This window comes from Metarhizium brunneum, chromosome 1 (genome assembly GCF_013426205.1).
Source record: "Metarhizium brunneum chromosome 1, complete sequence".
In the NCBI taxonomy this organism is placed as follows: Eukaryota; Fungi; Ascomycota; class Sordariomycetes; order Hypocreales; family Clavicipitaceae; genus Metarhizium; species Metarhizium brunneum.
In genome coordinates, this window is record NC_089422.1 from 7,612,165 (window position 1) to 7,624,432 (window position 12,268).

At 52.5% G+C, this 12,268-nt stretch overlaps 5 protein-coding genes across 5 annotated transcripts; 2 read left to right on the plus strand and 3 right to left on the minus strand.

The window, feature by feature from the left end:
• Nucleotides 1-563: 563 nt before the first annotated feature.
• Nucleotides 564-3,097, plus strand: G6M90_00g023100 (uncharacterized protein; the record flags this gene model as incomplete). Its single annotated transcript, XM_066129901.1, has 5 exons — nt 564-1,314; nt 1,376-1,444; nt 1,646-1,831; nt 1,894-2,268; nt 2,331-3,097. 5 exons carry the CDS (start codon nt 564-566, stop codon nt 3,095-3,097), a joined length of 2,148 nt encoding a protein of 715 aa, XP_065986104.1.
• Nucleotides 3,098-3,354: 257 nt separating this feature from the next.
• Nucleotides 3,355-4,235, minus strand: G6M90_00g023110 (uncharacterized protein; the record flags this gene model as incomplete). The annotated part of the gene is made up of 5 exons (XM_066129902.1): nt 3,355-3,441; nt 3,544-3,605; nt 3,703-3,882; nt 3,935-4,041; nt 4,117-4,235. The coding sequence occupies 5 exons, from the start codon at nt 4,233-4,235 to the stop codon at nt 3,355-3,357; spliced, it is 555 nt and encodes a 184-aa protein (XP_065985824.1).
• Nucleotides 4,236-4,648: 413 nt separating this feature from the next.
• On the minus strand, nt 4,649-6,592 carry G6M90_00g023120 (uncharacterized protein; the record flags this gene model as incomplete). The annotated part of the gene is made up of 1 exon (XM_014692757.1): nt 4,649-6,592. One exon carries the CDS (start codon nt 6,590-6,592, stop codon nt 4,649-4,651), a length of 1,944 nt encoding a protein of 647 aa, XP_014548243.1.
• A 161-nt stretch (nt 6,593-6,753) lies between these two features.
• UMP1 (Proteasome maturation factor UMP1) lies at nt 6,754-7,574 on the plus strand (the record flags this gene model as incomplete). Its single annotated transcript, XM_014692756.2, has 3 exons — nt 6,754-6,799; nt 6,839-7,068; nt 7,122-7,574. The coding sequence occupies 3 exons, from the start codon at nt 6,754-6,756 to the stop codon at nt 7,572-7,574; spliced, it is 729 nt and encodes a 242-aa protein (XP_014548242.2).
• Nucleotides 7,575-8,572: 998 nt separating this feature from the next.
• On the minus strand, nt 8,573-9,442 carry G6M90_00g023140 (uncharacterized protein; the record flags this gene model as incomplete). The annotated part of the gene is made up of 2 exons (XM_014692755.1): nt 8,573-8,733; nt 8,800-9,442. 2 exons carry the CDS (start codon nt 9,440-9,442, stop codon nt 8,573-8,575), a joined length of 804 nt encoding a protein of 267 aa, XP_014548241.1.
• Between the last annotated feature and the right edge of the window lie 2,826 nt (nt 9,443-12,268).

The window sequence follows — 12,268 nt, forward strand, 5'->3', positions numbered from 1 at the left end:
CTCATTGTCCCATCAGTAGATACCAACCCGGGAACCAGGTATCCGGGCACCTTCCCAGTTGCATGATAGCCTACCATGCAATGCACACCGTGTATCGCACACCGTACACCGCACACCGCACACCGAGCACCATACTCCATACGCCACCTGCCAACTACATCCATCTGGCAAATTTGAGTCAATCCAATCCCTCTTCCTGCAACGCGCTCACACACATCACCAACTCACACACCTGCATACGCCCATGACGGGGAGTACCGACGCAGATCCTTTTCTTCGTCTCAGTCATCCCCCGATGACCCTATATGTTTCTCCGCGGCCCAAAGCAAACATCGCAGATCCATATCTGTCCTTGCCGTGTACGGAGTAGTACTCCGTAAGTCAAGACAAGATCGTGATTTGACTTGACGCGCCCGCCTTGTTTCCCGTTGCCATTATCGCACCCTGCAATCCTGGCCAGCTCCGGACCCTTGTGAGCTGTGGCTGCTGACATGGTGTCTGTATCCTGATCATCACATCGTCTTCGGTTGCTGGGTACCTTGGAGCCAGAGATACCTCACATCATGCCCGCATCGCGCGGATGGCATCCACGGCATCTATGGCCCCCATGGCGTCATGCCAACGAGATATCCAAGAAGGACGATGACCTCCCCTTACCCAGGCACTCCAAACATGGCCGTAGCTACGGTGCGCAGTGGCAGTCGGCTAGAATGCCACGCCGGACCTGGGTGAAACGCCTTGCAGCATATGCGCTTGTCATAGTTTTTCTTGTATATCTCTTCAACCGCGCCCATTCGCCAAGTTCGTCTGCCCTACCGGGAAGCAGAGACGATCCCGACGCCGTCGCAGCCGCTTACAAGGAGCGCTTTGATCCAGCCCGGACGGCGCATCTTGACGGTGCGCCTAAGAAGCCATCGCCTCCGCACCAGCCGCCACCTGCAGAGGTCGATGGCCAACAGAAAGGCATTTCATCGCCGAATGAGTCCATTGATGAAGAAAGCAAGGAAGGTCACAAGCCTGACAACGGCCGTGCCAAGTCTCCTCCCAAATATGACGGCCCAATACGGTATCCTGCACTGGCTTCGTCACTGGGAGCCATCGCGTCGACCGGCGGAGATTCACCCCATAATCGCAACGTCCTATTTGCAGCTGCCAGTCTCAAAAGTGTTTCTACCTTGCTACCTATGGCATGCGAAATGGGAATCGAGCGCCAGAGCTATGTTCATTTTGCCTTTATCGGCACGGCGGATATTGCGATGCAGGACCTCCTCAAGGTCAATGGTATCGACAAGACGTGCCCGCTTATTTTACATGGTATGACTTGTTGTTGCCGTGGAAGATCGTCTGCAACGCCTTCTAATGCCCTACGCAATAGATGCTCGCCCAGACCACTCCCAAATGTCGACTGAGAGTCGCATGTCCTTGGCCATTGTGAAAGCACTGTGTACGTTGTTGCCGCGCGCCCCACGATACTGTCTAGCAAGATATATCTGCTTGTCATCAAATGCAGTCTTCTACATTTCACCATCTCTGGCTATGTTTCTCCGCCGTCTGGGTATCTAGTCACTGTGGTTAAATATTTTGTAGCCCTACTGTGCTTTGTTCTAGGTCGCAAGGATTTCCAAGCTAATAGTGTCATCCTCAGATCTTTTGAATTTCCACATGCACCCACAAGCGGTATTCGTAGATTCCACAAACGCAGAAGAAAGCTACTTCCTCCGCGCGGTCCGAGACCAGGTTTCGTCCACGCAATCTGCTCTGATAGAGCTACCCGAGCAATCTCGAACAAGTCTCGCGTGGATATCCAAACTAGATTCAGCAGCTCTGTCAGGTAAGTTCAAGGGCGCGTCGCATAATGAGGTAATTGAATTAACCGGACTGGAAATCCTGTAGCTTGGAATGATGTTCGATTTGATATCTTGATTCATGCAGCACCCACCGGTACAGCAAACCTCGAGAGGCTGCTCAGGTCGATTGCAAGGGCAGACTTTGCTGGTATTCAGACCCCACACATTACCGTCGAGCTTCCTTATGTCGTGGATGCGCCGTTGGAGTCCTATCTTGCAAACTTCAAATGGCCGCGTCCAACTCCATCTGACGGACAAAGACCACAGATGATTTCACTCCGTCGCCGAATTACGCGACAGCTGATGGAAGAGGAAGATAGTTCTGTGCGCTTCGTCGAATCGTTCTGGCCAACTGACCCTCGGCGCTCTCATGTTTTGGTGCTAGCTTCTCATACAGAGCTTACGCCCCAATTCTTCCAATGTTCGTCTCCGTCTCCCTCGGCCTAATACCCCTAGTTCGACTTCGCACTAATTGAATATTAGACGTGAAATATTCACTTTTGTATCAGCTTCACTCAAAATTTGCTCGGATGGAAGATTACCACGCAAGCCTACTGGGCATCAGCCTCTCAGTACCAACTACGCTAATAGACGGATCCCAGCCCTTCACACCTCCCAAGCCAGTCCACGGCGACAAAGACGAGCCGGGTGAGACCGCCTTCTTGTGGCAGCGGCCCAACAGCGAGGCCATGGTGTTTTTGGGCGGAAAATGGGTAGAGCTTCATCACTTCGTGGCGCAAACACTCTACAAGAAACGATCAATGTCTTCAACACCCGCCCTGCTGGCAAAGAAGCAGGCCAGCAAGGAATATCCCGCATGGCTGGAATATGCTCTGCGGCTGTCACGCGTAAGAGGATACTTTACACTGTATCCTAGCCGAGAGACGGCGAAAGCTATCATCGGCGTGCATAGCGACGTTCCCGATGCACCAGAGGAATACTCAAAGGATGAATCGAGACCAAAGTCGCCCAAAGACTACTCAGACAAAGTGGACGAGGATTTTGACCCAGTATCTCCAGTCGACATGTTGGAGACCCTACCTCACAATGGGGAGCTGCAATCACCCGGCCCCCTACCACTATTGTCGTGGGATGGCCAGGCTAAGACGAAAGACAGCATTGCCGAGGATGCAGGTGAGTACACTACATTGTTCCGGAGAGAGGTTGGTGAGTGCGGGGAGGACTATTTGAAGAATCATCCCATTGCAAACAACATGGCGGAGGACCTATTTTGTAAACCCAAGGCGTGATATGGTCTTTTGTTGTGTTTCTGTGTCCTTGGGTTGGGATGAGTCGTGCTTGTATATTACTTATGCTTGTCAACGTGCAAAACAAAGCGAAACTAAGCGAATTGGTGTCCTGTTGGATTCAGTAAATACTTGGGCTAAATGAGAGACACCTTGAAGTATTTATCACAGGGTTAGATTCTGTAAATGCCTCGGCATGTTATTCTCACAGTCAAATGTCCCTGGCTGGAAACGATATGGGGATATCCAAAACACAAAGATCAACCCCCTCCCTGATGACGAATTCTGGTAGTGACGAGTAAAACTATACTCGAGCCGATGATGCAAAAGGCCAATGTCCCCAGAATCTACACAATTAGTACCCGCACATTTCTCTTTGCTCTCTCCCTACACGTATCCGAATGTAGTAGATGGGGGGGTGAATGCAGAAATGGTTTGTGTGCACTTACCAGCTGCGTCCTCCACCCGGTCTGCACGATGGCCGCCTTCTTGCTATACTTGTTCACTGTTTCTACGCACATTACTTAGCTCGCCGTCCTCGACAATTTGCCAACTTGCTCCCTCTTCTTGCCCAGGAAGGAAATTAAAAAAAAAAATAATCAGCATACTGATGTAATTTGCCAGCCCTAAACCCAGCATAACAACGCTGAAAACCCAAAAGATGGCCCCGAGAGGCTTGGATATGCGTCTTTCAAGATCCGTCGGCTTGGAGTTGATGTGGAACGAGAGCGTGATGGCAACGGACAGGATGGCCATGAAGACGGATAGACGGAGGTAGGACAGGAACGCTGCGCAATTAGCCACCGCGTTCGCATCGCGGGGGGGAGGGCAGAGACGTACTCCGTTCGTTGGCACAGTGGTCGCGCGCGTCGCTCGTCTCGTTTTCGAAGAGGAGCGGGCCGAGGAGCGGCCAGGCGAAGAAGGCCGATGTTCCGGCGCGCCCGGACCTGTCGATCGTTAGTGCTGTTTCTTTTTCATTGGAATCGTCGTTTGTTTTGGCGGGGGAGGAGGAAGATTCGAACCCTATGTTGCCGACTTCTACTGGCGCTACGAGCGACGTGATTGGGGTGCAGCATTTCACGCTGAGGTCCTCGTCGTCGAGGTAGGTCGTGGGGGGGCGCGATGGGGGTGCGGTCGGCATTGTGGCCGGTTTTGCGCCCATTTCCGAGCTTGTGTCGGTCATGCGATTGTGAAGGAGGAGGTTTTGATAGCTGGAGGTGGTGGTGGTCGGTGGTCTTGGAGGTTGAGGTGTGGGATGGCGTCATGTGAGGACGACGTTCCATCACTGCTCCCCCTTTACGCCGCGTTCTTAGATGGCTGGTTTTTTACCGGGGGAATCAAGAGTCTTTTTTTTCTACCAAGGAAAACATGCCATGGGATCAGATTATCTCAGCGGTATGTGTTTCGACGAATGTAAAATCGGCGGTTTATCCTGTGTCGCTTATAAAAGCTAGAAGTACGGACTATGTATCATGTATGTCTAGCATCTTCTAGCATCTACGCCCACACAAGATCGTCATTCCCCCAACACAGCCTTCGAGATGTATCAACTCATCACGCAGAGAACCCCCACACGTCGAACCACCTCCTCTCATCATGACCCAAAGGCCCATCCAGCCTCCCGAACCTCGCCCTACGCCCTGTATTCGCCTCTGGCAAACACATCCACTCCCTCACACAGTCCGGCACCTCCTCCTTGACATGAGCAATACAGATAAGTGCCTGTTGATCCGTCAGCCCCTCGACAACGACCTCTCCCCTCTTCCCAACTTCACTCCGAACAACCTCTCCGCCAGCGTGTATCTTGTTCTCCCCATCTGTAAGGAACAAAGCGCACTTGTCGCGGACCGCATCATCCATGCCACTAAACGCCTCGTCTAGAACAACCACATCGGGAGACTTTATCATGGATCGTATAAAGAGCGCCACGCGTTGAGCCGAGAAGGAGACTTCTCCAAACATGTATTCGTCCGCCCACGACAAGTCGTCCCCGCGTAGATTCGACTCGGAATTAGGCCGCAGTTCGGGAGTGAACCACCGCAATGCAGCATCTACTTTTGCCCTGGCGCTGGCGTCTAGTTTCGGCCGCGCGCCAAATGTAGCTGCCCATGCGTTCTCAATGACCTTGCGAATCGTGTGGCCTCGGGGCATGTGCTGGTGGACTTCGGGGCTGGAGTGGCCGATGCGCGATTGGATGTCCCAAAATGTCAAGGGTTTCGTGGACGATCCGGGTTCTGGCAGACGGCTGCGGCCAAAGAGCTTGATGGGCATGGAGTACGCCTGCGGATGGTCGGAGCCGAGGAGAGACACGATGGTGGTTTTGCCGGAGCCGTTCGGGCCAAAGACTCCCCAGCGCTCGCCTCTTCGAACGGTCCAGACGAGGCCGTCCTTGGGGCCCTGTGGCGTTTCTTGCGACCAATTTCCCAGGGCAATCTTGTCCCCGTATTGTACACGGCACCCGTCCATTTCGACGAGAGGCTCTGCGTCGGGATTTGCAGGATGTAACTCGTGCTCGCTGCCCTGGCTTCCGTTCGTCGGAGTACATGGCACATTTGACCCCAGGACGCGCCCAACTTCAGATAGTGTATGGATTGGGAGTTTATCGTCTTCCAGGAGGCCGCCCAGCTTCACTCCTTGAACATACCTCCGCAGACCGTCCAACACAACCTCTTTAGGTCCCATTGATGAAACCTGACAGTCGTTTCTCAAGTAAATCAAATGCGTAATCCACTCCGGTAATGGATCCTGCGGCCTCGCGCTCATCACCAGTCTAGGAGTTGCCTTCTCAGCAAGCGATTGCAACAGCGGGCTGAGTCCCGACACCGTAGTCGGATCGAGCCCCATGAACGGCTCATCCAGCAGCAAAACCTCTGGCCGTGTGAGCAAGGCTCGTGCAATTCGTGCCCGTCTTCCCTGCCCATTGCTCAAAAAGGTAACAGGCAAGTCGAGCAAATGGCCCAATCGCAAATCCGTAACCACCCTGTTCAACAGTTCTTTCGATACGGCGCCCTCGTTATCTTCCCCCAGCGGTGCCTTGAGGGGATTCAGCTCCGTATTCCCCAAGAGAAAGTCTCTCAATGGAAAATCAGTAATCTCCCTCCTCGACTCATACCTGGCCGACAGGTACGCTGATGTTGTCACACTGCCTCCCAGTCCACCCCCGATGGCTTCCGCGTCAAAGCCAACGTACCGAATAGCATTTTGCGGATTCCTCAGCCGCGAGGATACATCTTCGCCGGATAAGTATGGGTATGACCGAGCCGTAGGCGGCTCACAGAGCAATCGCCCTCGGAGGATTTGGAGAAACGTCGTCTTTCCCGAGAGCGAGGGCCCCACGACGCACCAATTGTGCGGTTGGAGTGACGAAGATGGCAGCTCAAAGGATAGGCCATTGAATAAGGATGGATTGGCATGAGAAACCTGAGAATTCGGATGATGGCGATGAAAAGTGCCATTCGCAATGCGAATAATGGGCAGCCGCGAGGGTATGGATCTCATAATGTCTGGTGCGGCCTAACCGTTGCCTATGCGTTGTGATGGAAGCCTCACATCCCGACTTGGGTTTCCAGCGAGATCCTATTCGGCAAAGGGCATCGATGTTAGTGTGACTCAAGTTGAATTCAAAGTAGCCAGCTCGGTATGGTTTGGTAATAGCCGGGATGAATTGGCATTTTGACATGACAAACCGCGGGTCAGAACGCAGAGGTACGTACCTTTGAGCAACCCACTCACGGCGCAGCACAGACCGCTCGCGGCCAACCAACGGACGCGAGGCTACTCGTAGCCTGAAGGCAGCTCCAAGCTTCATCATCGACACTCACAGACACCATCAACGCCAACCTGCACCACGCATTGCCATCTCCGCTCTCACTGCCATCCTCGCCCTACACTTTGCACCAGCACGAGGCCCAAATCAACAACCGCACAAGATACACCACATAACTTCTTCCCTTCCACAAACCTACGTCAAGATGGTAGGCCTCGCCTTCCCATCCTCGTCCATCTCCAAGAAGACTAACATTTACAGTCGATGCGCATCGTGCCCGCAAACTCCAACCCCGAGTCCTTCACCCACACATCGCACACCTCGTCCGCCCCCTCCGCCCCCGGCGTCCACGATACTCTCCGCCACGGCGTCGGCCAGTCCCCCTACGACGCGGCCGCCAACAAGCCTTCCTCCGCACACCCCCTCGAAGCCCGTCTCAAGAACTGGGAGGCGACCCAGCAGGCCGCCCGCATGGAATCGCTCCGTCGAACATTCGGAATTGCCGAGCCCGTCCGTCGGGGCATGGAGCTCAAGATTGTCAGAGACGGCGAGTGGCGGCCCTTGGCGCTTGGAAACGGCTTGGCCAGCGTACACGAGGATATCCTGAAGGGACGAGAAGACACGATTACGTGGGAGGATGTATTCACCGGCGAGGAGATGAAGGGTGTTCCTGGAGTCCATGATGAGATGGAGAAGAAGCTCAAGATTCAGTAGTAGAACAAGCGGGCTGCGGTCTTCTGGATTTCTGGGGCATGAATGCGGATGATGGAAGCGGCTAGATTATGTGTAACATTATTACGACACAATACAGTGAACATTTTGGACTACAGAGTGGGGGGGGCAAAATCTGTTCGACCTTGTCTACTCCAACCCTGTGATCATTCCGCCCAAGATACTGCGATATAGCGGCGTGGATAAGGGCTGCCATGCCATGTCGTGAAATATGCTTCGGAATACTGAAGGTGTTACTACGTGCCCTATTTAGTGAGTGAGTCCTTGGGATGCTCTAATACCTCAACTTGAATGCTACACTTTCTCATGCCGTGCTTGAAAGCCGTGGGCAAATCCGGTCACAAGCAAGTCACAAGATTCGCAAGATTGTAAGAACAGTAGTGAATTGACTGCAATTCCTCTATTCTGTTGGTGAAGACGGCCTAGACTCCAAAGGCCCGCGCTGATAGGGTCTATACCCAACGTTTTTGACAAATATATAACAAGGCCTCTGGATGAAAAGGTTGACAATGATAAAAATAGCCAAATCATTTATACATGACGATGCGCCAATGTTGACTCCGGTAATCCTTTCGTTCTTCCATCATGTTTCCCATCAATCGCTGCTTTCCAGTTCCAAATAGAATAAACCCAAAACGATGTGCTGAGTATTAGAATGAGTGTGTGTATGTTGATTGGCTCTTCAAGCCGGGAGGTGACTATGTTGTGGCTGCCAAACTGCATGCCACAGACTCGGTAGGCCGCTGACTCCCTTGCAGGTAAAGGACGCCATTCTCAGGCTTCGCTAGGCCTCTTTAGTTCGATAGCCAGCTCGTCGTGGAAAATGTACAAGTCGACGTATGTTCTGTCTTTCCAAAAAGGCTCCGGCAATAAAATGAGCCGGCACAAAAATTGCAAACAGCACCTCTCTAGTCGTGGTTAAAGCAAATATCCACAAAAGTGCAGTGAGTTAAGGTAGATCAACGGGATAGGAGAGGCCCTCATAAGATGACGCAGCACATTCCACCCGGTCTGGATCGCTGTCCGTCTCCGCTTCCGCCTGGAAGGTTTTTGCTTCCCGACTTGGGCTCTTCTTCGTCCAGGTCCTGAGGACGAATGCTCATATGCACTACATTGGGGCTTTCTGTGCTGAATTGGTACTCTGTCATTGAGGGTTAGAGAAATGCTTTACTCTTCACACCATGGCTCAATTTGAAAAATGGCTTACTCTTCAGCTGTTCTTTGTCGTCCAGTAGCTTTCCGAAGTGAATCAGTCTTATGCTGCTGGGACTAGCAGGCTTCGCCTCCCAATCGCTTCTCCACTCTCGTAGAATGAGTTCCTTCAAGGTGTAGATGCTGATACTAAACGGGTCTGGCTGTCCAGATTCTGTCTCGTCGGGCATGGCAACATTTCTCCTGGTGAGATACTTGGCATCGATCTTATACGGATGACGGCTTCCCGAAGTCAGCAGGAGGGTGATGTTGCAGACAGGACCGTCCGACTGGCCAGGGGTGGTATGAATATCGTCCTGCGCAGGCCCAATAGCCATGATGGAATCGCTCCTCTCCTTAGTAGGCGGCACGGGGGCCACTTCCTCCTTCTCCTTGCCCTTTGACACGGCCTCAGTGTTGTCCTCATTTTCTGTGCTGCGTTGCTCGGGATCGGTAGGGATTGCCTTGGATGCTGGCAGTGGCTCAGTGGCGACAATTTCAGACTCCTCGGAGGCATCGACACGGGCGGCCGGCTTTAGGTCCTCGGCCGGCGTGGTTCCTTGGGCCATGTTCTCCATGGGGACGGCGTCGCTGGGCTGTTGGAGTCGAGTGTTGTCAGCGGGAAGACCGACGGTTTTGTGGTTGTTGGCAGAACTCATGGCTGGGTCCATGGAGATGCGCAGCAGCAACAACGGCGGCGGCGGTGGCCGAAAGATACAGAAGCACTGGGGACTGCAGGGTGGCTGTACGACGGGGGTCCTGCAGCCAGCAAGCAGGGACGCAAGCAAAGCGCAGGCGTATAAGATAATGCTGGGGCAATCAATTCATATATGGGCTCCAAGATCAAGCGGCCCTCGACCTGGCCTTGAGCGATAAACAGCAGAGGTCGGATGTCCTCGGAGACCAGTGGTAAGATGATGATGTAGATGTCAGGTTAAGCAAAGTCACGGATTGACTACGAGGACGACCAGGCTCGCCGGAGCAGGCGGGAGTGGGGGCACACACGGAAGCCCGGCTTCTCAAGTGCTCCATGTCAGGTCCTCCTGCGTGGACAAGAAGGAGCGACGAGCGACACAGAGTGTGAGAAGGAAAGACGGGCTTGCGACGCCGCGCCAAAGTACACATGCGAGCGTGCAGCGTGCAGGTGTACATGGGAGTGCACGTACTCGTCTGTATACACTCAAGGTCCTTGTGTGCAGTGACGCAACATTGAATATTTGTACACAGAGCTGGCTACTGCAATCTTTTGGGGTGAGCGGTGTGTATCAGAGCATCCTCAAACGTCTTGAACTTGTTTTTTTTTTACAGGCATGTGGTGGCACTGGTGGCTATCATGTTCGTGCAGCTGCTGCCTCGTCCGGCCTTGTCCCCTTCCTCCATGCTCCCTGTGGCTCATGCTGTCAATCTTCAAAGAGCTCAAGCCAAACGCCTCAACACCCAGAAGGTCGCGGGTCTGGGGATGGTGGGCCATGGAAATGATTGACATCTATTCGTGGAACATTGTGCCCAACCGTCATTAAGCGGGCCTCTAGTTGAGTTGCAACCTACTTTACAACAGGACGGGGCAACTAAGAAAGCAAGTACTACAGCGCCACATCAAAATGTAATACTAATGAGGCCTCTTCAGACCCGCCCAAGAAACAGACAACCGAGTACATACAAACAGAACAGCCTTCCACGTTAGACAAACCTCGAATGCATTTGCGCCAGACACAGCCGCAGCCGCCGTCATGGTCGAAGCAGCATCTTTGTATGCCAATCGGTAAAACGCCATGCACACCCATCTCGACACGGCCAGTCGTAATTGGGCGCTGCGTCACAATGAGCTCATTCACGCAGAGAGTCGACGACACAGAAATGCTGAGCAGACAACATCCATCTCAAACTAGCCGGCGGCATCCCTCAACCCATGTCGATGCAACGAGCAGCAGTTTGCCTCCTATGCATGCGAGTTCCCCCACGAGAGAAAAGAGAAGAAGCAAAAGGCTCGTCCAAGATCTCATCAACACCTTGCCGCCTCCCTTCTCCACCTGAATCTAGATGCATGGACGATTCCCCGTCCAGTTCGTCACAATATACGCACTAGTACTCCGTGCTCACGCCTTGAACCCTGCAGGCATGAACAGCCTTTGCTCGTCTTCTGCGTGCCTCATGATGCTGGCCCAAAACACGGCCCGGTTCCGCAAATCACGCCGCCAGATTTAAAAGGCCGAGCCCAACAAACTTCAGCTCGCGAACATGAGCACTCACAGGCGTGTGGCATGTTTGTGGCGTCAACTTCTCCAACAACAGATATCCAGCCCCCTCCCCTTTCTTCGCCTCTATCCGCAAAGGCAAACACGACAGCTGGGCACAGCATCGATGGGCTGGCGTTTCGCCCCTTGCGGTGCGGTAGGGCGTAACCAGATTGCTGGTATACCCACTGCGAGCTGAAAGCTGAGTTGGTGGCTCAGTGTTCCAGATTGTGCATCCTCTTCCTCATCGCGGCCTGGGCTGGGCTCACCAACACAGCCAATGTTTTTAATCGAGGATCGTATTACTTGATTGCGTACTTCGAATCTGAAGTACGAGTAGTTGACCTGGTCTTAATTCGACGCACCGCCATCCGTCACGACGTTTGGTACACACTCGGTATGAAATACCTGCTTTGCTTTCCTACCGTAGTGAGAATCTACCATCCGTGCTTACAGAAAATACAAAACATGAAGACAAATGTACTGGATTTATTGGAAAATACTCTGGGAATAGCTAGTAAATGTAGCACCCAATATCCAGCTGTAGTTTTAAGTAGTCGAAGATTGGCAAAAAGTATAATGGACCCGCCTAACCATCTCCTCAGCTTAGCCTCTCTTCAGGGACTCTTTTACAACGAACCAAGCTTCTCCGGACGGAGGAGTAGTGTAATCCGGTCGGCTTCCAAATCATCAGAAACAAAACCTCCCGTGGTTATTGTCGGACCAGCAGGTAGATCAGCTACAGGTATTCCTATCAAAATACATAAGGCCAATAGAGCACTTCGCCATAATGGTTCAGGGGCTAGCTTTGTCAGGGCATTGCGTACTCTTGTTATCATGAATACACATAAAGAACTAAAAAGCATGTAAATAGCGAGGAACCAGAAGATTGAAAAACTTTGATACAAGCTTGTGCCCAGATCACGTAATGCGGTTCGTGCCAGCATGCCAAGTAGGTGCATGATAATTCTCATATGAATTTTCTCCCGCTTTTAGACCTACTGGTCTAACTTGGGTTCGTAAGTACTACCTAGGTAGGTATCCATACAACGATTTCATGAGGTATTCAACATATTTGCTGGCTTGGACAGCCCCCGCAGGTAAAAGGCGGTACAGGGTACTCCGTATACGAGAGAATGCTACTGCATTAAGCAACCTGCTCTGTCGTCTTCGAGAAAAGAAAAGAAAATGTGCGGAGACGGTGGCTTTATGTCGTATATTGAAATGCCGTGCACCCATAGGTAAGATTTG